Source organism: Lepus europaeus, assembly GCF_033115175.1.
Source record: "Lepus europaeus isolate LE1 chromosome 21 unlocalized genomic scaffold, mLepTim1.pri SUPER_21_unloc_2, whole genome shotgun sequence".
In the NCBI taxonomy this organism is placed as follows: domain Eukaryota; kingdom Metazoa; phylum Chordata; class Mammalia; order Lagomorpha; family Leporidae; genus Lepus; species Lepus europaeus.
In genome coordinates, this window is record NW_026909007.1 from 596,643 (window position 1) to 620,651 (window position 24,009).

General features: G+C 47.5%; 1 protein-coding gene across 2 annotated transcripts in view; it reads right to left on the bottom strand.

The window, feature by feature from the left end:
- LOC133754326 (exportin-6-like) overlaps nt 1-24,009 on the bottom strand; it is a 79,649-nt gene that overhangs the window by 26,025 nt on the left and 29,615 nt on the right. The window contains exons 7-11 of one of the 2 annotated variants that reach the window (XM_062184786.1): nt 22,830-22,939; nt 10,496-10,604; nt 9,215-9,304; nt 7,378-7,447; nt 1,170-1,329 (exon numbers count right to left, since the gene is read on the bottom strand). In XM_062184786.1, coding sequence (XP_062040770.1) covers nt 1,170-1,329; nt 7,378-7,447; nt 9,215-9,304; nt 10,496-10,604; nt 22,830-22,939 — 539 coding nt within the window. Of the gene's footprint in view, nt 1-1,169; nt 1,330-7,377; nt 7,448-9,214; nt 9,308-10,495; nt 10,605-22,829; nt 22,940-24,009 lie in introns of both variants that reach the window. The other variant, XM_062184785.1, reaches the window with a different exon arrangement.

Here is a 24,009-nt window from a genome sequence, read left to right on the forward strand (position 1 = left end):
GGACTGGAAGAGGAGCAACCAGGACTAGAACCCAGCGCCAATATGGGATGCTGGCGCCACAGGCAGGGGATTAACCAAGTGAGCCATGGCGCCGACCCCTGGTAAGCAGTCTTAATATTAGGTCTGTCTTGCAGAAAGCACAGACCCTGCTGATCACGTGGGCTATGGAGATGGCGCAGCCCCGACAAGAGCCCCTCCTGACACTTCATTCAAATAAGATCAAACAGCAAGTGTCTCCTGTCAAATGATGACTCTAGGGGCTGGTGCTGTGGCGCAAGGGTTAATGCCCTGAAGCGTTGGCATCCCATATGGGCACCGGTTTGAGACCCGGCTACTTCACTTCCGATCCAGCTCTCTGCTATGGCCTGGGAAAGCAGTGGAAGATGGCCCAGGTCCTTGGGCCCCTGCACCTGCATGGGAGACCTCAAAGAAGCTCCTGGCTCCTGGCTTCGGATTGGTGCAGCCCCAGCCATTGCGGCCAATTGGAGAGTGAACCAGTGGATGGAAGACCTCTCTCTCTGTGTAACTCTGACGTTGAAATATATAAATAAATATTTTTTAAAAAAATGATAACTCTGGATCTCTCCTACATCTCCTCACTGCATACACAAGGTGAAGATGGCTGACAGTAAACACAGGTAATGGACCTAACCCTGGGAGACACCAGCGCCCCTGGGCTCCACACAGAAAGAGGAGGAAAGCAGACTCTGGATGTAGTTTGGGAAGTGCGCAGCATTCAGACTCAGTAAGCTGCCTACCATCCCAGTGCACCCTCTTGTGAATTATGGGACCTGAGCAGGGTCTTTGCCATCTCTGAACCATAACCTGCTCAACGATAAAATGGAGCTATCTGTATCTCAAAGAATATGAAGGTAATTACAGTTTTTTGAAATTTTGTGCAGTTTTTCATAATATGCACTTTCCATGAGCTCTTTGAATATCCCTGTATGCATGCATTTCAAAAATTTTTGCACCAAAATATACTTTTAATTCCAGTTTCCTGGAACTTGTTAAGCACCTTGTAGGATGAAATGAGATAAAACGTGCAAAGCCACTTTTGAGAATAGCTTCCGACTGTACGCTGCTTTTCCTGTTTCTGTGAAAGGGGCACACAGAAGGTGCCCCAGAGCTGAGGAAGGAATGGCCCCATATCACAGCTGCTGGCCTACCTCTCCACGACCGTGAGGGCGTCATTGAACCTCGCAGCAAACACATCCCCGATAAAGTACTCAGCCAGGCGGCCCGCAGCCTGCAACAGGGAACTCAAGTCTCTGAGGGAGCAGTGCAGCCGCCGACAGTCGTTCTCCGCCGTGATGTTCAGCCTGTGTCCTGGAACACAGCAGCCCACGAGTGTTCAGGGGAAGAACAAGCTTTCGTTAAGCAAGACCACAGCCTGCGGCAGCAAGACCAACTGCTGAAACCAAGCAAGCCGCTAAGTACTTCCCAGGTCCAATGCCACCCCTTGGCTGCTCCAGTGGCTGGACAGGGACAGACAGCTGGTTGTGCTAATGGGGACCATGGGTCTAATCTGGTTCCTCTTCATCCAGGAAGGTGCAGACCTGGGGAGGACCAGGGGGCTTGCCCAACATGAGTCCTATCTCTGGGGCTAAAGCTAAATCTGTGACTCTAAACCTGCTGCCATTTGCACATGGCCCTGTCTCAGATGGAAATCTGTGGGCTCACAGGCAGGATAGCCTGGCTAAGAGAACAGGGGTACAGTCAGCACCCCAGCCAGGAGGACTGTATGTAGTACAGTACATACTGAAGGGCACAGAACCTGGGTGCGGAAGACCCGATTCCCTGCCACTTCCTGGCTCTGTGCCTCATCAGACTCTTCTGAGTCTCAGTTTCCTCATCTTTAAAATGGGGATGTGGGGGTAGGGGTGCTATCTACTACTCCAAGGGCAGGAATGCATTTAGGAGCCTGTAAACTAGGTTTGGATGACTACAGACACCACAAAGCTGGTGGCATCGAAGACCCCCAGGTCATTCCTTGTCAATGTAACTTCTGAGCAAGGGAGAGGCTTAGAGGAAGGCTAAGGGCATCCTTGTTCCGTCACTTCCTTGCACTGTGTGCTCCCTCTCCTCACCAGTGTCCACAGACAGTGAGCACGACCAGGCCAGGGGAGCCCTCCTGAAACCCGCTGCCCCGGGCGTCTGCAGCCCCTCGGCTCCCTCAGTGTGCTTCCCACCCGCCCTCCACCACCACTTCTGTCTTCACCCTGTTAGGAAGCCAGCACCAGCCACCCTCCCTCGGGGCTCCTCCACCACCTTCCCAGAGCCCAGACGGAGCACACAGTTCCCTTCAGCAAGCAGCCGGAGCCCAGAGGCTCTCCCCTGCTAAGAGCCGGGGGCCCAGACTCCCCAGTATCAACCCTGTGGGACGTGGCCTCCTCCCTCCATTCCGTCAGCAGGGCCTACAGAACGTCCCGTGCCTCACGTCTCTTCCCCTGCATGAACTGTTTTCTCCGCCTTGACTGCACATCATTTCACCCTCTGCCACACCAGGGCCGGCTACGTCTTACGTATGCTTCATGCTCAGCAGGCACCATCTGTTCTAGAGGCCTCCTGCCCCCTCCTGTGTTCTTCATGACACCCCACACCCGTAAGGAGGTAAGCTAATGACTCCCGAGTGCCCAGCAGTATGGGTGATGCCCAGCACAGCCCTGCTACAGACCAAGTGGACCACAGATGACTCAGGTGACCTAGAGCAGGATGGGTCTCGGGGCTTCACTTGCTCGTGCTGTCCTTGTGAGCATCCACTTCCACCATTCCGTTCCCAACTGTAAGGGCTGTCAGAACGCACACAGCACCCTGGGACTGGCACTGTTTGTAACTGTCAGGAATGAGAGCTGGCAGATGAGGAAGTGACTTAATGCTGCCTCAGATCCTACATTAACTTCCAAGTGACAGGGCTGGCAATAGGGGCTGGGACAGCCCCCCCCCAGAGACAGGAGCCTGGAAAGGGGGACACCATTACAAGGGATCACATTTCAAAAAGCAGGCAAACAAAACAAAGGGCAATACAAGAAAGGAACTAACTAGAAGAGACACAAAGGCCTGCTTTGACCTGCTCCAAATCACCTGCTCCCTCCTTCTCCACTGAACACAGGAGCGCCTCGGTCCAGGAGGCCGGCCTCTCAACCCACAGCAGCCCTACACAGGCCACCGGGAGGGGGAGCCAGCCCTCCACAGGATCAGCCAGGAGGGAGTTTTGGCCATGTTTGTCATGTGAGAGGGTCACTGCCTTTGTGGACCACAGAATGACACAGCCCTAATCCCTCAGTTGGCAAAAATACCACAACCACACACCTTCTGAATGTCAATGGGACTTCCAGAGTTACAGCTGGGCAACTGACTCCTGGGGTCGGTTTCTAAAACCTGGTGCTTTACTGCAACCAAACAGGGCTCTGTGGGTAACAAGTCCTCAGGGTAAAAATGCACCCCGATATAGGGGTGTAGGGGTAGGACAGGCCCCCGGGGAGAGGAGGTCCGCTTTTCTTTCAGCAAACAACGTGGGAAGGCTGCTGAGTCGGCAGCAGGAGCCCCTCGCTCTCACTAGAGGCAGCCATCTTCACCTGCGCGCCCTCTCCCGCCAGCCTCCACCCGCACCACTAGCTCTCAACTTACTCATTGTACTTAGCACCTTGAGCCGAGGACCCTCAGGAGTATCTAACCATGACGTTTTTAAATATTTTAAGCATACAAGGGAGACATTCTATGCTTCTCTTAAAAATAAACCCAAAGCACCTCCCCAAATCAAGTCTCCGTTTGAGTATGATCCTTAACAGTTATCAAAAAGCTTAAAAATTTCCCTGAGCTAGCTTCCCCCTTCCGCCTATCCCAGCACTTCCCTCCACCACTTGGCCCTTCTTGTCTCGACTGCATGCTAGGTAGCTCAGTGCCTCCAGAGGGAGCCATCCACCTTGGCACAACTTGGCAAACGGGGCAAACTTGCCGCCTCACTGTCCCCCTCCCACTCCTTGAGGGCAGAACGCAAAGCAAGCCAAAGTTGGCTGAGCCATGACAGCCACGGGGTGCAGGCAGGGGTGACATTCTTCCAAAGCTCCTCCTGACACCTGCAGCCCTGGGTTCCTTTCATAACCCCCTCATCCCCTCCTCCTGAGAATCTTCGCCCTTACAATCACTCCCTGCTAACCATGCCCTAATTTGTCTAGCAAAGTGCAGTAGCTAGAATAGAAAACAGCCCAAGAGGGCCATGTATGTGCCTTAATTATTAGACTGAGCCATGTGAAACTGCTGGAATCTGACCACTTCTGACCCAACCACAATGCAATCCCACACAGTTCAACATAACACAGGTATGCCAGCTAACATTCCCGTTCATGAAACCTGCAGCTGGTTCTTTCCCAAATCAAATCCTGCACCCCTATCCACTGCAGCCTAGAGATCTAACCATTACCACCAGAAAATCATACAAGGAACCGACTAAACTTGAGGAGGTGGGCCAGTGTCCCACTGTCAAGTTGTTCAGATCCACCCGCATTTTCCATTTGGCCAGTAGAAACAGATTCCACCCCCACCCCACAAAAATCACAGATCATCTGCCACATAGAAGCTTCAGATGCAAATATTGCAACACAGAGAGCTTTAAAGAGATAAAATGTCAAGGCCACACAAAAGTTTTATCTCCCATCCATAAACCAAACCAGCCTGAAGCTGCCTGGATGTGCCCTGAGCCACATCCAAAGAATAGCTCCTTGGCAAACCATTCCTGGGGAAAAAGAAAAATCTTAATGTTAAACATAATTTAGTCTTCTCTTTTTTGTGGGGGGGAGGGTTAAGGGTGAGGGAGGGAGAGGTATGAAAACTAACATTTGAAGTATTCCACTTTGAAAGAACAAAAAAAATCATAGGGCCGGCGCCGTGGCTTAACAGGCTAATCCTCCACCTTGCGGCGCCGGCACACCGGGTTCTAGTCCCGGTCGGGGCGCTGGATTCTATCCCGGTTGCCCCTCTTCCAGGCCAGCTCTCTGCTATGGCCCGGGAAGGCAGTGGAGGATGGCCCAAGTGCTTGGGCCCTGCACCCGCATGGGAGACCAGGAGAAGCACCTGGCTCCTGGCTTCGGATCAGTGCGATACGCCGGCCTCAGTGGCCATTGGAGGGTGAACCAACAGCAAAAAGGAAGACCTTTCTCTCTGTCTCTCTCTCTCTCACACACTATCCACTCTGCCTGTAAAAAAAAAAAAAAAAAAATCATAAACCATCCAGGTCTCCCCTATGGGTGACAGGGTGTCCCATGGGGGACAGGGTGACAGGGTGTCTTCAAGCCATCACCCGCTGCCTCCCAGGGAACACATTAGCAGACAGCTAGAACTGGGTGCACAGACAAGACTCAGACCCAGGCACTTCAATATGGGCTGCAAGTGTCCCAAGAGGCGACTTGAATGCTGTGCCAAAGCCCAGCCTAGTAAGAGGGTTTCTTAATCAACCAACAGCAGGTAAGGCAGAGAGGAAAGGATGCCCTGCCGAGGGTAGAGAGGTGCACCACGGTGTGCCACAGCCATACGACACACTCTGTCTTGGGCTACCGAGGAAGTGGAAGTAGAGGAAATACCAAACAGCACATGGGCCTTCTGAATTTGAATGTTCTAATGAACGATGGGGGAGTTCCTGCTAGGCTGGGAAACATCCCTGTAGGCTTTGCTGCTGGCCAAAATGTACACCCAATTGTCACGAAAGATCACAGTGGCAGAAGAGGGCAAGAACTGCGATTGGCTGCCATCCACACAGTTCCACCATGAGTTCAAGCCTGGGGTAGAACATAAATGCAGGCTAAAGGAGGGGCTGTAACCTACTGGGGGAAAAACGGCTTCGTTTCTGTTGAGAGGCAACGAGCCTGACGAATATAACGTGGAGGTTGTCTGGGGGGCAAACGGCCATGGGAACCAGGGAACAAACTGTCCTCAGTTTCAATGTTTTAATAGCTTTCACATTGGAAACTTGGCTTCTGAGCCACCACGGGACGGGGCAATGCTTCGTCATGCATCAGAAAGTTCATTTTACAACAGGAAATAAGTATTTCTCTGGCCTGTGAAGCGTTCGCCACTGGAGTGTGTAACAAGGATCGATGCTGAGGATGAGATTTATAATTGATCTGGAGGAGTGAGCATGCTGTGAAATTGCCGGCTAATGGGCTCCAATGATGGCAGGTATGTGCCATTTGGATTAGGGAAAGATAAATGAGATGATCGTTCTAGGAGAACCTCTGCGTCATCAGTCACTTCCCAGGAAAAGGATTTAAGACTCACTGCAGATTGTTTTCTCACGACAGACTCCACTCGATGCTCAACAGCCCATTATAACAGCGCACAAGAAGCCCAGGGGCCCTCTTTTCTTTAATAGATCAGGAACATATTTAGGGCCCTGAATACAATCTAATTTGAATAGTGGCCCTGAGGGAGAGACCACCTGGGCACAATTATTTCCAGCAATGGATTCTAGAAACATATGCAGCATTTGTGCATGGTCAAATGATTTTCATGAGTGCGGCCAGTGTACTTTAAAGACATGTTTCTTTTGAAAGTGCCTTTTACAAAATGCTGTGTATGCTGTTCTGACCCCTCTACAAAGCCAGAGCCTACACTTGGGACAGGTGGAGTCCCATCACCCTCAAACATCATCTTGGGACTAGCATTAACCAGCTGTGTGAGCCAGGAGAAATGAACATCAGTGATGTCTCTGAACATCAATTTCCTCTTCTCTGAAACAGAAGTATTTACTAAGTACACCTAACACCTCACAAGGCAGCTGAGAGACTTCAACAACCTAAGTAAGTAACACAGCACCTGGCACATAAAGAGTCATCAATGAAAAACCAAAACACGCTAATCCCACACCCCACACGGCGAGGCCTGGAACCTGCAGCCAAAGCCTTCCCAGCCAGCCCCAGTCAGGGCCTCCCCTGCCACTCACAACAGGAGAGCCGGGGAACACTGCTGCCCAGGGCGTGCCACACGATTCAGCTCGCTCGGAGGCAGCTCCCAAGTCCCCTGATTCTAGCACCCAGGCCAGCCAGAGTACTGCAAAGTCCAAAGTCACCTTCTTCCATACTTGTTGACTCAAAGGACCTAAGGAAATACCCCAGGATATTAAAAGTCTTACCTTTTTGCTCCAAATGAGCTTCCTTACCAAACACCACTAGGAAACACTGTTATAACCTCAACTTTTACCTGTCCACAGCTGAGCGTGGGTTTTTAGTTTTCCCTGTTTAGAAGTGGGGGGGAGATTTTGTGCAGGGATGAGGGTGGAGCTGCAGTGGACAAATCACAGTGTAACAGCAGAGGTGGCAGGAACTACTAGCAGTCCAGTTTTCTTTTTTGTTTTATGAAATTAGAAAATCAAATCCAGTTTACCTGACCCTGAAGTAACTATAAATTGCTGCAATCCCAAATATACTTCTAAATTGTCCTGAAGAACTGGGAACTGGAAAAAAAAAAAAAAAAAAGATTTTTTTTTTAAAAACTCGTAAATCTAAGTTTTAAGAGCATTCTAACATTAAAACATCACAAGTACTTATGGGAGACAGGCGCAATCAAAGACTATTTTCTTGTAACCTTTCTATTCATCTAGGAGCAGTATGCTCCTCTTAGGTACCCCCTGCCCCAACAATTTCTTAAAAAGATTTACTTATTTATTTGAAAAGCAGAGCGACCGGTGCGGGGAATAGGGGGTTGGATAAACAGCTCTTCCTTCTGCAGGTTCACTCCCCGAATGGCTGCACCTGCTAGAACTAGGCCAGGCCAAAGCCAGGACCCTGGAACTCCACTCATCTCTGCTTTCCCAGGTGCACTAGGAGGGAGCTGGATCACAAGTGGAGCAGCCAGGACTCAAACTGGTGCTCTAGTACGGGATGCTGGCACCACAAGCAGTGGCTTCATCAGCTGCACCACAAAACCAGCCCCATTTTCTACAATTAAAACCACCAATTAACATATAGAATAAAAAAGAAAACAATATATCAGTTCAACACTTTTTTATTCAAAAAGGCAGAGAGACAGAAATCTGTATCATCTGCTGCTTTATTCCCCCAAAAGCCCACTAAAGCCAGGGATTAGCTAGGCCAAACCCAGGGGCCAGAAACTCCATCCAGGTCTCCCAAGTGGGTGGGCAGGGGCCAAGCACTTGGGCCACCATCTGCAACCTCCCAGGGTGTGCACTAGCAGGAAGCTGGGACGGGGGGCAGAGCTGGGACTTGAACCCAGGCACTCTGATCTGGGTGAACCAAGCAGCAGTTTAACCACCGTAACAAGCACCTGGCCCTTTTTCTTTTCTTTTCTTTTCTTTTTTTCTTTAAGCAAAGGGTGTTGGGGTGTTCACTATAACACTCCCACCAGGGGACATCAAGCCCCCAAATGACCTATACCTTCTAAGATTCTGAGACAAGACCATATCTATCTACATATAAATCCAAGACCCTATGCTTGAAAGAAACCTGAGACATGGCTTATTAAAGTGCATGGCAAAGTGAAAAAAATGGGCTAAAGCATTTGGAAGTCCATTTGCTCATGTAGCAGATAGCACTGTGTAAGCTCAATCTTTCTAAGGCTGCTACACTCACCACACTAAGATAAAAACAAAACAAACATGACAGGCCCCTAATGAGGGCAGATGGCAAAGTAAAATGACGTTGCACCATTCAGAACCCAAGACACACCTAGATTGTTCAGCACCAAAGCTGACCCCCAAAAGCTATCTCGCCTTTGAGGAAGAAATTAATTAAATCAAATCTCTCCCAATAATAAGCACCATTTAGAGAATGACAGACGATTCCAGCACATAAATACAGGAAGAGAAAGCCAGCAATTTGCCAAGAGAGAGCTCTGAAGAGGCGCGCTTTGTAGCAATCTAACTTTTATAAATAACATCTCCTTTGCATGTCTGGCCACCTCTGAGCTACTGAGGAAGGCGTTAGGCATTAAGGCTTTGCAAAAATTCCTGTTACAGCCAAGACTAAATAGAGCTCCCAAAAGTTGATTTATTTTGTATAGATGTTAGTATTTGTTAAGTCTGATAGTCAATTATGGCAATTATTTTTCTCTGTCCAAAAAAAAAAAAAAAACCATATAGATACTACATGGACATAGACAGAGTAAGGGAGAGGGTGAGGGAGGTATACAGGTGAGTGCAACAGCCATGCCACACGAGCAAGCAAATAACAAGACTCTCCATTCAGCTTCCAAGGTGAGTTACCAGTGTGGAGAAGGCATGCGTGGGAAGGAGCTCCATCACTTTGGCCACCACCTCCAAGCTCTGGCGCAAGTACCGCTGCCACTCTGTCTGCTGCTGTGGGGACACACAAAGTCATCAGCTTTCCCAAAGAGGCAGAACCTAGTCACTTTCCCTGCCAATCTCTCTGCTGCCTCAAGTCCACTCTTCCACATCACATTCTGAAGGAATGTAAACTGACAGAACCAGGTTATTTGGTACCATAAAAAGACCAAACTAGAATATTTTTTAACCCAGTGAATTGATTATATAAAAAATCATTTCCTCAGAAAGCAAATGATCCAGACAGAAAAACCCACTTTTTCCCCTAGGACCACAGGAATTCAGAGATAAAAGAGTCACTTGTGAACCACAGACAGGCAGCATCGGCATCCTCTGGGGGCTTGTCAGAAATCCAAATTCTGTGGCCTCACCCCACCCTCCAGCCTCCAAGCATGTTATAATAACAAGCTGATCCAGTGAGCCTTAATGATGTAAAAACTTCAAACACACTGGCCTAAATCATAAAGTTATTCAGAAATGGAACTCAAGTTTGCCAAGCACCTACTGTGTCCCAGGCACACAGGGAGGCTTTCCCTTCGTGTGCCTAACGTAACTGCCAACATGGACAGTAAGTCATGTCACTCTCCTTTCAGCAAGTGAGGAAGTTAAAGCTCTGAGAAATTCAGTACCCAGACCTCTAGCTCCTCTTGAGGCTGCAGGGATTCAAATCCAGGCCATCTGGTTCTCGGCACCCGGCGCTTTCCAACCCAAACATGGCTACCCTCAAGGTCTTGGCCATGCCACAGTCACTCTTATTTTGAGAACAAGAACAGTTACTTGAAAAATTTTAAGTGCCTGGTGGTTAAGAAAAAGGAACACTAAAGTTGTGTCCTTAAAAGACATTCTCCTCATCAATGCTGAGCATGCCAGCATCAATAAATTCAAGATCCATCTGAAGAAGTATCAGCTTACAAAATACACTCAAAATGGACTTCCTTTCACAATGGTCATATCAGTTAAGGACCTCTTTATTCCCAGCAGTTTCCAGCTAGTCCAGGGTGGAGAGCAAGGAAGAAAAACAGAAAAGATGTGGAGTTCTCTCATGGAACCACTTTGCACTCCTCTGCTCACGTTCTGGTCCACATAGGTACAAATGCCTACAAAACATCTTTCAGGGAATGTCCCAAATAGAGCAGTAAGAGATTTTTTGAAAAGTTACAGATCTCCGTTCTGATCCATGGCACAACACACAGTGCTGCTTACATCGTCATCCAGAGTCTCATCGTCCAGCTCCTCCAGCTGGGCCTGGTTGTATCTGAACTGGATTCGATTCAACACCTCTGTGAGCAAGAGGACCAGGGCATCTTCGTACCTGTGTGGCAGGAAGACATTGAACATCAGGTGAAAAGCAGCTCAACTCAGATTTTGGAAAGGCTTCTGCACTACAAAAGGAATGGTGTCCATGTTGGATGAATATGTACAAGGAGCATCTAAATTCCTGACGCTTAGCTTATGGGTCAGCAAGTGTGTATGTGAATAGAGTAGCAGCAGCTATGTCCCAAGTACCACGTATCTTCTTATGGAAAGACCCTTTTATTATTAAATAGTACCCTTCTTTGTCTCTATAATAATTTTTGTCCTGCGGCCAGTGTTACGGGTTAAGCCGCCACCTACAATGCTGGCATCCCACATGGTCCCCAGATCGTGTCCTGGCTACTCCACTTCTGATCCAGTTCCCTGCTAATGTGCTTGGGAAAGCAGCAGAGGATGGCCCAAGTTCTTGGGTCCCTGTACCCATGTGGGAGACCTGGAAGAAGTTCCTGGCTCCTGACCTCCGCCTGGCCCAGCCCTGGCCATTTGGGGCCAACTGGGGAATGAACCAGCAGCTGAAAGACCTCTCTCTCTCTCTCTATCTCTATCTCTCTCACTCTCTAACTCTGCCTTCTGAATAAACAAAATAAATCCTTAAAAATAATAACTTTTGCCTTGAAGTCCATTTGCCTGATATTAATATAGTATTAATTAATTAATCACTATTAATTAATTAATATAGTATTAATATATTACATGGAGTATTTTTTCCACCCTTTACTTTAAACCTGTTTCTGAATCTACTGTGAGTCCCTTATGCAGGTGAATCATAGTTGTTTTAATCCATTGCACCAATCTCTGCCTCTAATTGGAGAATTTAACCCATTACAGCTAATGTAATCAGTGACAAGGGACACTTGTTCTCTGCTTTCTCCACATCTCATATTCCTCAATTCCTCCATTACTTCCCTCTTTCGTGTTGAGACATTTTCTACTGTAGCATTTAGAATCCTTTATCATCTTCTCTAGTCTAGATTATGGGCACTGTACAGAAACATCAATCCAATGACTCAGTGCTTCTGACAGCTTTGAGTGGCAGGTGCTATCATCACTATTTTTCTGAAGAGGAAAAAACAGTTAACAGAAGGTGAATTGCCCACAGTCACAAAGCTACCAATTTTGTATCCAGGGTTCCTGTACTCAAAATCTCAAGTGCTCCCTACATATAAACCATCAATGGGCTTCTAGCCTGCTCTACCCAATCCTCTAAGAAGACTTAGAAAGCAGAGGAAGAAATGGAAAAGGCTCAGGAAAACTGACCCTTTGGTCTGTAACAAAGAGTAGTTTCTAAAAAAATAAATAAATACTCAGAATCCTAAGTATGTCTATCACTCACGTGTGAGAACCTAACTCAGAAGTAAGCAAGTCATAGGCAACAGTTCCTCCCACAAGGGCCAACAAACCACTCATTTTCAAGAACTATGCTGCCTAAACATCTGCCCATCCTGTTCGGCACCACCAACAGGGACAAGGGATGAAGACCGGAAGGCAGGGGAGGGGTGAGGGCGCTCCACTCTTCCTGTGGGCTCGCCATCCTGGCAGCATTGCCCCAGCAATGGCCAGCTGAGAACAGCAATCGGTTCCAATTCCAGCCACATCCCATATGCCCAGAACCAGCCAAACTGTGAACCCCAAGCTGGGCCACTCCCTCTCCTTAAAGGAAGGGATCCTCGTTCCACAGTTCCTCTGAACTCCCGCAGCAGCAGGGTGGGCCTTTCCTGGATCTGAACCCTAGCTACACAGGCTGCCGTTCTGATCCTCCAGATCTGTCAACTCCAACCTCTTTCCTTTGTACTCCTCATCTTATCAGTGTTAGCTCAGTGCTCTCTTATTTATTTAAAAGTCTGAGTTAGAGAGAGAGAGAGAGAGAGAGAGAGAGAGAATCTCCCATCCACTAGTGCACTCCCTAGATGGCCACAACAGCCAGCACTGGGGCCAGGCTGAAGCCAGGAGCCAGGAGCTTCTTCCAGATCTCCCACAAGGGTGGCAGGGACCCAAGCACTTGGGCCATCCTCTGCTGCTTTTCCCAGGCCATTAGCAGGCAGCTGGATCAGAATTGAAGCAACCAGGACACGAACTGGCACCCATATGGGATGCCAACATCATAAACAGCAGCTTTACCGATGTCGCCACAACACCAGGCCCCTCAGTGTCCCCTTCCTAAAACCTAATTAGTCCATTTCCTACATTGAATTCTCTGTTAAAATCATTAAGAGTGGTCTCTGTTTTCCTGATGACCCTAACTAATATATACCACCAAAGCTGAACAACAATACAAAGACCAAATGTAGTCCATGCTGTCAGAGTTACACAAACCCTTAAGAGTTTTCACACTTCAGAGTCTGGCAGCAATAAGAGCTCATTTCTTTTTTTTTTTAAAAAGATTTATTTATTTTATTTGAAAGTCACAGTTACACGGAGAGAGGAGTGGCAGAGAGAGAGAGAGGTCCTCCATCCGCTGGTTCACTCCCCAGATAGCCACAACAGCCAGAACTGCACCAATCTGAAGCCAGGAGTTCTTCCGGGTCTCCCACGTGAGTGCAGGGGCCCAAGCATCTTCCACTGCTTTCCCAGGCCATAGCAGAGAGCTGGATCGGAAGTGAAGCATCTGGGCCTCGAACCAGCACCCATATGGGATGCCGGCACTGCAGGCAGCGGCTTTACCCACTACACCACAGCACCTGCCCCAAGAGCTCATTTCTTAACCAGAAACAGAGACATTGCCCATCCACCTCTTACTGACAAATGACTGAACAGCCAAACAAACACCAGTCCAATGCTAGATGGACAACTGAGCACAGCCCAGCAAAGAATGCAGGCAGGGAAAATGACTTAAAAAAAAAATTAGTAAATTAGCGACATCTGTGGGGAAAATCACTCCACAGAGTCAAACCCCACTTCAGTAGACTTCAGAGGAAGGTGTAAGATCCCACACACAGGCCTGGAGCTTAGATTTGCCACTTGCTTACCGAAGTTTCATGCTACACACTGCTGTGACAGACCAAAACATTTTCACAGTTTTTCTAAGGAAGAAAAGCCATTTAAGACCAGAGGACAGACCAAAGAAGAGATGAATGCTGCCACCTACATAACTGTCTTCCTGGACTTTGTACACAATGATAACCCTAAATTAGACCAAAAATTCTTAGAGGCAGTTGGTGACTCTGGCTGCAAAAAAAAAGTACTTAACCACTTAGAAAACAAAGCCCCACCTCAGGAACAGGCTAACGCATACACAGAAAGCTGACAACCCAAGAGCACGCAGTGGGGGTTGGGAGAGCACAAGAGTATGGCAGGTGCCTGCCCTCTCCACACCCATTCTCCTCTTCTGCCTTGAAAGACAGCACTGCACTGAGGCCAACTGAAAGCATCTTGATGGAAAGATCAATGGGATCAAAAGAAGCCACTGAGTGGAGCTTCTGGGAGAAGTTCTTTTGCCCGGGCTCTCCCACTTCTCATCCTAGCTGCTGGATTGTGGCTGTGGTATCCGCAGCACCGTCACGTGTGCTGTGCAGGTGTAGAAAAAACATGAGAAGATCCCAAAGTGACATGACACACAGAGGGGTCACCAACCACTTCTCAAGGGAAATACCACCAACAGATGACAACCTGACAGTGACACAGAGGTGGGAGTCTGAGGACTTTCAGGCTGCTACTGCGACAACCTCCATGAGGCTCTTCAGGTGGCAGGTGGCACAGACTGAACTGTGTCCCGGGCCTGCCCTTCCCCAGTGCTAACACCCAATCCTCTCCTAACCCTCAATGCGACAGGGCCTATAACGAGGCAACAATGGTTAGATAAGGTTATAAGAGTAGGACTTTAATCCACTAGGACTGCACCCTTAAAAAGGAGAGAACTTTCTCCTCCCCACACATGCATAGAAGCTGGCTGTGTGAGCTCACTGTGAGAAAGCCATCACCTGCAAGCTGCCCGAAAAAATCATAGCAGAGACTAAATCTGCCAGTACCATGACCTGGGACTGGGAGCCTGTGGAGCTGTGAGATAAATAAATGTCTGTTGTTTGAAGTCACCTGGTCTGTGGTACTAGAGAAGGTAAATGATAAGGAAAAGAAAGCGGTAACTTCCAAGAATGAAGGAAAAGCAAGAGAGTTGGCAAGCATTTGAGAGAAAATAATAGACTATTTCTCTCCTAAGATCTCTAAAATACAGATGATTAATGAAAGCAAAAATCAGAACACTGATCAAGTTTTCAAAGTACATGGACAGGGGCCGGCGCTGTGGCATAATGGGTAAAGCCATCAACCACAGTGCCGGCATCCCATATGGGTGCAGGTTCAAGTACAGCTGCTCCACTTCTGATCCAGCTCTCTGCTATGGCCTGGGAAAGCAATAGAGGATGGCCCAAGTGCTTGGGCCCCTGCATACACGTTGGAGACCCGGAAGAAGCTCCTGACTCCTGGCTTTGGATCAGCACAGCTCCAACCGGTACAGCCAATTCGGGAGTGAACCAGCAGATGGAAGAGCTCGCTCATTCTATCGTTCGCTCTCCCTCCTCTCTCTGTGTAATTCTGACTTTCAAATAAATAAATAAATCTTTAAAAAAAAAGTACATAGATAAAAGCGTGGTAAACACAACATGAAGCGGGGCATGTGGTGGCCGGTTTCTCAGAGACACCGCGGTAAGATGCTGATAGGAAAACGTAGGCATATGTACTGCAAAACCCAGAGCAACTACCAAAACCCCACAGAAAGAGATCTACAGCCAAACACTCAGTAGTGGCACTATGAAAGGAAAACTAAATGCAAAGGCAGCTAACATGAGCCCTAAGAGAATGAAGCTAAACTGAGAGAACTGAGAGGAGACACATGAGAGAGACACACCTCTCTCAGTATCCAACAGAGGAAGTCAGAATAAAGATACCCCATGTCACCTCTACAGCCAACCTGACCTGACACTGTGGAACACTCCACTTATGACAGCATGACACTCATACACGCTCTTCTCCCAAGTGCACAACAAACAACTCCCAAGGAGACAGGGTCACAAAATAAACCTTACCAAATCTGAAAGAATCCAAAACACACAAATTATGCTTACAGAATACAATAAAATCCACCTAGGAAACAGTAACAAAAAGACATGTGGAAAATGCCCAAATATTTGGAAATCAAACAGCAAAGAAGAAATATCCAGGGAAATTAGAAAGGATTTTAAATTGAATCAAAATGTGATAAAGCCAAAGCAATGCTTAGAGGGCAACTGATCAGATTAAATACTTCTATACACAATGGACAGGCATTTGGTGCAGCAGTTAAGCCACTGCTCAGGATACCCACATCCCATATCAGAGTGCTGGGCTCGAGTCCCAACTCTGATTCTGATTCCTGCTTCCTGCTTATGCACACCCTGGGAGGGAGCAGATGATGACTCAAGTAGTTAGGTTCCTGTCACCCATGTGGGAGATGCTGAGTGAGTTCTAGGCTCCCAGCTTCAGCCTGGCCCAACCCAGATTTGCAGGCATCTGGGAAGTGAACCAGAGGATGGAAGATCTCTCTCTGTCTCGATGCCTCTGTCTCTTGGTCTTTCAAATAAAATTAAAATAAACAACAACAACAAAAAAGCTCTTGTATACACAAGAGAGATAAACCTATACAGCTCACAAGTTCTGAGGATGAAATAAAATTACAAATATAAAGCTAACTACATAACAGATACTCAATAAATACATAATGAGAGTGGGCCTTTAGCCAAGAAGATAATGGTTGAAATTCAGCTTACTTGGGGCTGACACTGTGGTGTAGTGGATAAAGCCGCTGCCTACAGTGCTAGCATCCCATATGGGTGCTGGTTTGAGATCGGCTGCTCCACTTCTGATCTGCTATGGCCTGGAAAAGCAGTACAAGATGGCTCAAGTCCTTGGACCCCTACACCTGCAGTGGGAGACCCGGAAGAAGCTCCTGGCTTCAGATCAGCGCAGCTCCAGCCGTCGGCCAATTGGGGAGTGAACTAGCAGATAGAAGACCCCTCTCTCTCTCTCTCTCGTTCTCTCTCTGTATAACTCTGACTTTCAAGTAAATAAATAAATCTTTTAAAAAAATAAATAAATAAAATACCTGCTTACCACATTCCTGGGTTCGATGCCCAGGCCAAGCTTTTAACTCCAGCTTCCTGGTAATGCAGACCCTGGGAGGTAGCAGGTGATGGCTCAAGTTAGTGGTTTCCTGCCATCCTTGTGGGAGAACTAGATTAGGCTCCTGGTTCTGGGCTTGGGCTCTGGCCTAGCCCTGACCATTATGGGCGTTTGAGGAGTGAACTAGAGGACGAGGGTTCTCTCTGTCTCTTTGAGACTCATAAATAAATAAATAAGATGAATAAACAATAAATGAACTGAACCAAAAAAGAAAAAACACAAATGTACAAATAAAATTCCAAGTTAGATAACAACAGACTGAAGCATAATCCTGAATATTGAGTTTTTTCAACCCAATAAAATAACTGACACCACATTCACTTGCTCTCTGGGGCAGTCAGCAGCAAGGATCTCTCTTCACAGGAGCTAGAGAGTGGTCAGAGCTCTGATGTAAGCCTAGGTAACACCTTCTATCAGCTGAACCAAAATGTCATGTGTGACAGCAGCACTTCCTCTTTAGTAAGCAGAGTGACCCACGCTCACTCCTCTGTTTACAGCCCAGTGAAATGTCACCTGGCACCACTGTGCCCGCGGTGGCCAGCACCCCCTAGCACCCCCAGCAGTCTCCTGCTGAAGGAGCTCACAGGACATGATGCAATGACTTCAGGCTGCCTCACACGCTCAGGTGTCCTCATCTCCTATACACGGGCAACTCCCTTCACACTGACAAGCAAGAAGGAAAGGGAGTGACAGAGAACGGGAAAGAACACATGTTTATGGATGGGGCACCTGCTGTCCGTGGGAGTACCCTGTACACGCTGATCCCTTCCATTTTCTCAACAGCTTAAGAGGAAGGCACAACCATCCCCAGATAGGAATGAGGAACAGGGAAACTGAAATCCAGGCCTTGCCACCAACTCAAAATGGCAATCAGGACAATCTAGCCTCCCAGTACTTCTGCTCAGCAGGGTATATGGCAGAAGGCTCACCCCAATAACAACTGCAATTCTCTATAGCTCTGGTCAAGAAACTCTGGAACACTCTCAACTGAGCAGGAACAAACAGAGTTACGACTTCCAAGTTCCTATAACCAAGAATAACCCATGTACATTTGTGCTTCTAAATCTGTAGCCTACAATGCCTACCGCTTTGTTGTGATGAATGATGCAAAACCTACAAACCACAAGGGACAGGAACTGAGTGCTGCCTCTGTGACTTAACCACACCTACGTTTCCCAATTAAGACACCAAGAAAACATTTTTGACTGCTTCCTGCAAGATCAGTTGCTTCTGAAATTACAGCTTAAGACACAAACGCTGACTACCAAAGCATTCCATCTTCTCCCAGATAGATGTCACTAGCTGGAAGCCCTCTGATCACCTCTACAAGCTCTCAGCTAAAATAAACATCACCACCAGCAGCCAGCACTCTTTACCAGCTACTGTGGCAAAACAGAACTTCTCTGATATACTGGGGTGATTGTCAAGCTTTCAACACTTTCATTTAAAAGCTTTTGAGGAACAGGTGTTTGGCCTAGCAGTGAAGTTGCTGCTTGGGAGCCTATATTCCACAGCACAGTGCCTGGGGCTGAGTCCCAGCTCTGCTCCCAATTCCAGCTTCCTACTAAAGAGCACCCTGGGAGGCAGTGGGGAGCCCGAGTGACTGGGTACTTACACTCCTGTGGGCGATCTGCAGTGGGTTCCCAGCCCCCAGCGTCAGGCTGGCCCAGCCACTGTGGACTTCTGGGGAACGAGCTCAATGGAAGCACTGCTCTCTCTCACTTGTGCATTCTCACACACATATTTAAAAAAGGTTTGAGCACATCTACATACACATGTAACATAAGGGTGACCAAAAATACATGATAAAGATTTATTTATTTGAAAAGCAGAGAGAGGTACAGAGAGAGAGAGAGAGAGAGAGAGAGAGTAAGGAGGGGCTCCATCCACTGTTTCATTCCCCCAAACAGCAATGGCGGGGGTAGGCCAGGCTGAAGCCAAGACTCTAGAACTCCATCCAGTTCTTCCACATGGGTGTCAGGGACCCAAGGTGTACCAGTAGGGAGCTCAATCAGAAGTGTAACATGGGGCCTGCACCATGGCTCACTTGGTTAATCCAAAGCCTGTGGCGCCAGCATCACATATGGACACCGGGTTCTAGTCCCAGTTGCTCCTCTTCCAGGCCAGCTTTCTGCTGTGGCCCGGGAAGGCAGTGGAGGATGGCCCAAGTGCTTGGGGCCTTGCACCCCCATGGGAGACCAGGAAGAGGCACCTGGCTCCTGGCTTCGGATTGGCGCAGCACTGGCCGCAGCGGCCATTTGGGGTGTGAGCCAATGGAAGGAAGACCTTTCTCTCTGTCTCTCTCTCTCTCACTGTCTATAACTCTACCTGTCAAATTAAAAAAAAAAAAAAAAAAGGAAGTGTTAACACCCAAGGCTCAAACTGGCATTCCAATACAGGATGCAGGCTTTGCCAGCAGCAGCTTAACCTACTATGCCACGCCAGTCCCTAAAAATTTATTATAAGCTGGGGCCGGCGCCGTGGCTCAACAGGCTAATCCTCCGCCTTGCGGCGCCGGCACACCGGGTTCTAGTCCCGGTCGGGGCACCGATCCTGTCCCGGTTGCCCCTCTTCCAGGCCAGCTCTCTGCTGTGGCCAGGGAGTGCAGTGGAGGATGGCCCAAGTGCTTGGGCCCTGCACCCCATGGGAGACCAGGAGAAGCACCTGGCTCCTGCCATCGGAACAGCGCGGTGCGCCGGCCGCAGCGCGCTACCGCGGCGGCCATTGGAGGGTGAACCAACGGCAAAAGGAAGACCTTTCTCCCTGTCTCTCTCTCACTGTCCACTCTGCCTGTCAAAAAAAAAAAAAAATTATTATAAGCTGAAGCTCAAATATTTCCTCTGTGCAGCCCAGTGGACTGACACCCACATTTTTGCAATCTCCTTCCCTAGACCACTCGGGAGTGTCTGACAGGACAAGCAGTTCACATGCTGGACACCCCATAACAGACCAACTCTGAAGAGTTTTTTACTTTGCTTACTAAAGGTATGAAACTGTTATACAGAAGTATATGCTTAAAAACCTAGTGAAAAAAATTTGAAAGTCTCATTTAGAATGATAGTCAAATGATCAGTGGTAAACAATCATCATGTTTAAAGCAGTTCAGGCTGCACCATTAACAACCACAGTAGCAGAACAGACGCCTGGGCTAGCAGGCCAGCATCTGCAAGTGGCTACTGGCCTTTTTTAACTGTCCACCGGCCTTGTCCCTTAACCCCTGCACAGCCAGGAGACAATTTCTATTACTTATTGCTGCTGGTATCAACACAGCAACAGGCAGACACTGAACCAGGGATTTTAGACACAGGGCTTCCTTAAATCTTGACCACCCTCCAGGAGCGGTATTAGCATGTCTACCTTGCAAGGGGAAATGTGACCAGCACATGACTTGAGCAGAAGCAGACAAGGAGTCTCATCTCTCCAGACTACTGCCAGTTCTACTGGCACAGCGGTCTGCACTAGTGAGCACTTCATACTAACAGGCTGCTGCTGTGGATTTTCTCAGTGGAACTATATTCTTCACACCTCCCATTCCCACGGTGCTTTAAAAAACATTTTCATAGTAATCATTTCTTCAGTTGATTCTCTCAACAAGCCTGTGCAATCTGGAAGCTATATATATTTACTACTAAATATAGAAATATCAGGCACAAACACAGGAGCAAAAGACATACCTGTTCAGCATACAAGAAAAATATATGGGTGGAAGTACCTTTTAGTCAACAACTCATTCAAAAACAAAATTGCTTAAGTTGGCCACTTCACCAAAACCAGGATCTACTATTGTGTAACAGTATCTGATACAGGAACACAGAACGCTAGCATTAAGCACATGTGAACAGAAACCACAGCAACTGGGAAGCTATTCTGCAATCACAAAAATGTTTGAGAACTACCACCCAAAAACATGCTTAAATTTGCAATGCAAATATCTCTTTATCTTAACAAGTCACAGAACCGCGGCTTTGAAATGGCTGTAGATGTGCGGGGGAGTCTCTCGTCTCCAGCCCACTCCATTCGGCACATTTCTGGGGCAACAGTGTTCGCTAACTCTACCACCAAAGACTGAGCACTTGCAATGTGCCAAGTGGTCTTAATATGCTATTTCATTATGTCATTGAATGTCTCAACAATTATCCTCCCCTTTTTACAAATGACAACACAGAAGATCTCAGTGGCTACACAGAAGCTACAAATGCAGAATTCAGACCAAGGGCTGCCTGAAACGCAGTGATGGCATCCACACTATTCTAACCCCCTCACCCACTGAACATGTCTCACACACAGTGACCACTTAATCTGACTGCTCTTATAAATACTGTGCTGGGCCAGCAGTGTGGTGCAATATGTTAAGCCACCACCTGCAACACCAGCATCCCAGATGAGCCCTGGTTCGGGTCCCAGCTGCTCCACTTTGGGTCCAGTTCCCTGCTAATGCACCTGGGAAAGCAGTGGAGGATGGCCTTAGTGCTTGGGCCCCTGCACTCACGTGGGAGACTCAGATGGAATCCTGGTCTCCTGGCTTCAGACTGGCCTTCCCCTGCCATCGTGGACATTCAGGAAATGAACCAGGAGACAGAGGATTTCTCTTTCTCTTTTTCTCTGTAACTCTGCCTTTCAAATAAATAAATCTTTAAAAATACATACATACATGCATGCATACATACATACTATGCAAAGAAGCAAGAACCACGCCCAAACTGCGTAAGACCTGCAGACCCTCTTAAGTAAGTACGATCAAGTGCCTAGAGCTAGATTACTTAGTACTCTCCGGCTCTGACTGCACGTGTGCACTACAAATCCAAGAGCTGGGTTTAATTTACATGGAAACCACTCTGCACCTACAATGCAAAAGACAGCGTTTTGTCTCCTTCCTAACTGCCCGCATCCTGAGGATATGATGTATGTATCTCACTAAGAAAAGCAGCCATTTTATTTCCTCCCTAAGTGGACCCTTCCTTTATTTTCCTAGCATGCTGAATCTCCAATTTCCCCTCCCTCTTGTTGACACCCAGGGGGTACTAAGATTATATTGTACAGGAAATAATTTTCTGCCTGCAAGCAAGAAAAATGGACTTCAGAAACACAAGGGAGGAAACCAAATCTCTCCCCATTTTCTGTATTAAAAAATACAATAGGGGCCGGCGCAGTGGCTCACTTGGTTAATCCAAAGCCTGTGGCGCCAGCATCCCATATGGGCACCGGGTTCTAGTCCCGGTTGCTCCTCTTCCAGTCCAGCTCTCTGCTGTGGCCTGGGAAGGCAGTGGAGGATGGCCCATGTGCTTGGGCCCCTGCACCTGCATGGGAAACCAGAAGGAAGCACCTGGCTCCTGGCTTCAGATCAGCACAGCTCCGGCTGTAGCAGCCATTTGGGGGGGGTGAACCAACAGAAGGAAGACCTTTCTGTCTGTCTCTCTCACTGTCTAACTCTGTCAAATAAATAATAATTTAAAAAAAAAAAATAACAAGTACAAGAGATTATCTCAAAAGTGTTTGATTATAGGTTAATTTCTTTACATCTTCCTATACATCTTTTCTTAGTTTTAACAATAAATATATTTTTTCATGACAGGTATTTACTAATTTATTTAGGAAGTTTTCAAATACATATGAAAAGAATAAAAACACAGTGAGCCCAGCTCCTAGCAGGCAACTTTCACATCATGATCAAGCCAGGGCCAGCTCTGCCTCTTCTACACACCACCACTTCCCTCCCTACCCCAGTGGGTTATTTCAAGCAAACCCCAGATGTCACATCATTTCATCCAATAAATGTAGGTACTTATTTGTATCTCTAAAATAAGGGCCTTTAAAAAAAGTAAGATACCACAAAAGCAATATCACACTTTAAAGATTAACAATATATATTACTTTTTTAATCAGAAAAAAAGTCAAGAAAATAGGATATTTAAAAGACAAAAACAAAGAAGATACTTAGTAGTATCACTGCCCAGACAGCGCCGTGGCCCAGTCTCACTGGACAGGTCTGGTCGCACCGCAGGCTGCCCTTTCAGGCCACAAGAGTAAGTGGTGACAGTGACTATCTCTAGTTATCAGTGTTTCTGGGGTTTACCTGTTGAGAACTGCTTCCTTGTCTCCCAGACGACTTTTAATTTTACTTGTCAGATAGTCCAAAAAGAGCGTCCAGATATCCAAACAAGAGAAGTAACCTTCGTGAGTAGGCTATGGTACAAAAGAAATCCAGACAATGAGATTACTTCATGCAACTATTCTTCAGAAACACACACACCAGTGTTCATTTCCACCAGAATGGTGAAACCATAAGCCTAGACTCCCTTAGTTTCCTAGTAGTCCTAACTAGTGGGTTTTAATCCATCAACTTTCACCACTGGGCCCTACTGAACCTAACAAGTCTAGCATACCAGGTAGCACAGTACTGGGGAGACACCTGGCAGGACAATCTGAGGGCAAAATGGGCCAAGATCTTAAAGCCTGAGGCTGGTGGAGAAGGCTCTTCCAGACCAGGCAAGTCAAATCTGTTTTAGAGAAAAACCAAGATCCAAGAACAAGAGTTGTTCAAGATCAGGGTAGGATCAGATCCTTTTGCATCCTAGGTAACTTGATCAATGGAGCAAGTGAGCCCAGAAAATGGTTTGTTACCACCAAAAGTAAGTTTAGTGGCTCCAAAGGTGACAGGTTTATACACTGAGAGTCTGGAAAGTAACATTTGCAGACTCCCTATGTAAGAGACTGAAAACTGAGCTCATTAAGTCTGACCCTCAGGGCACTGTCACATTTGCAGAAGTAGGGCTGTCAAACAGGCTAACAGCGACCTCTAACCCAGTAGTGGTGGGCACAAAGGGAGAAGGCAAGAGCAACCATGTAGAGCCCATGCCTGAGTTACTTTCTCAAGAGCCTTACGATTCTATTTCACACAAAATCCACACGCTACACTCTCCAACACATGAGCCTTCCCATACACATCCATTTTCAACCTGTGGCCCCGGATCCCTGACACACCCACTCGGATTCTCACTACTTCCCAGAAGCCTTTGGCTTTGCTAGTGACTGCCTCACTGAACTTCAAACTTGGGTCAGGATGAGACAAGGAAAGAAATAATGCTATTATCTTCTTGGATCAGTTTCCTTCAATTGATGAGCCACAGGAAATCCCAAAGTTCCAAAACCATAAAAGAAATTTGCCCAAGGGAAAACATTGGGTGTAGCATGCAGTGAGAGTTCTGCACCTAAGCTGAACTCTGAGCCATAAAAACCATAGCTTAAAAAAACAG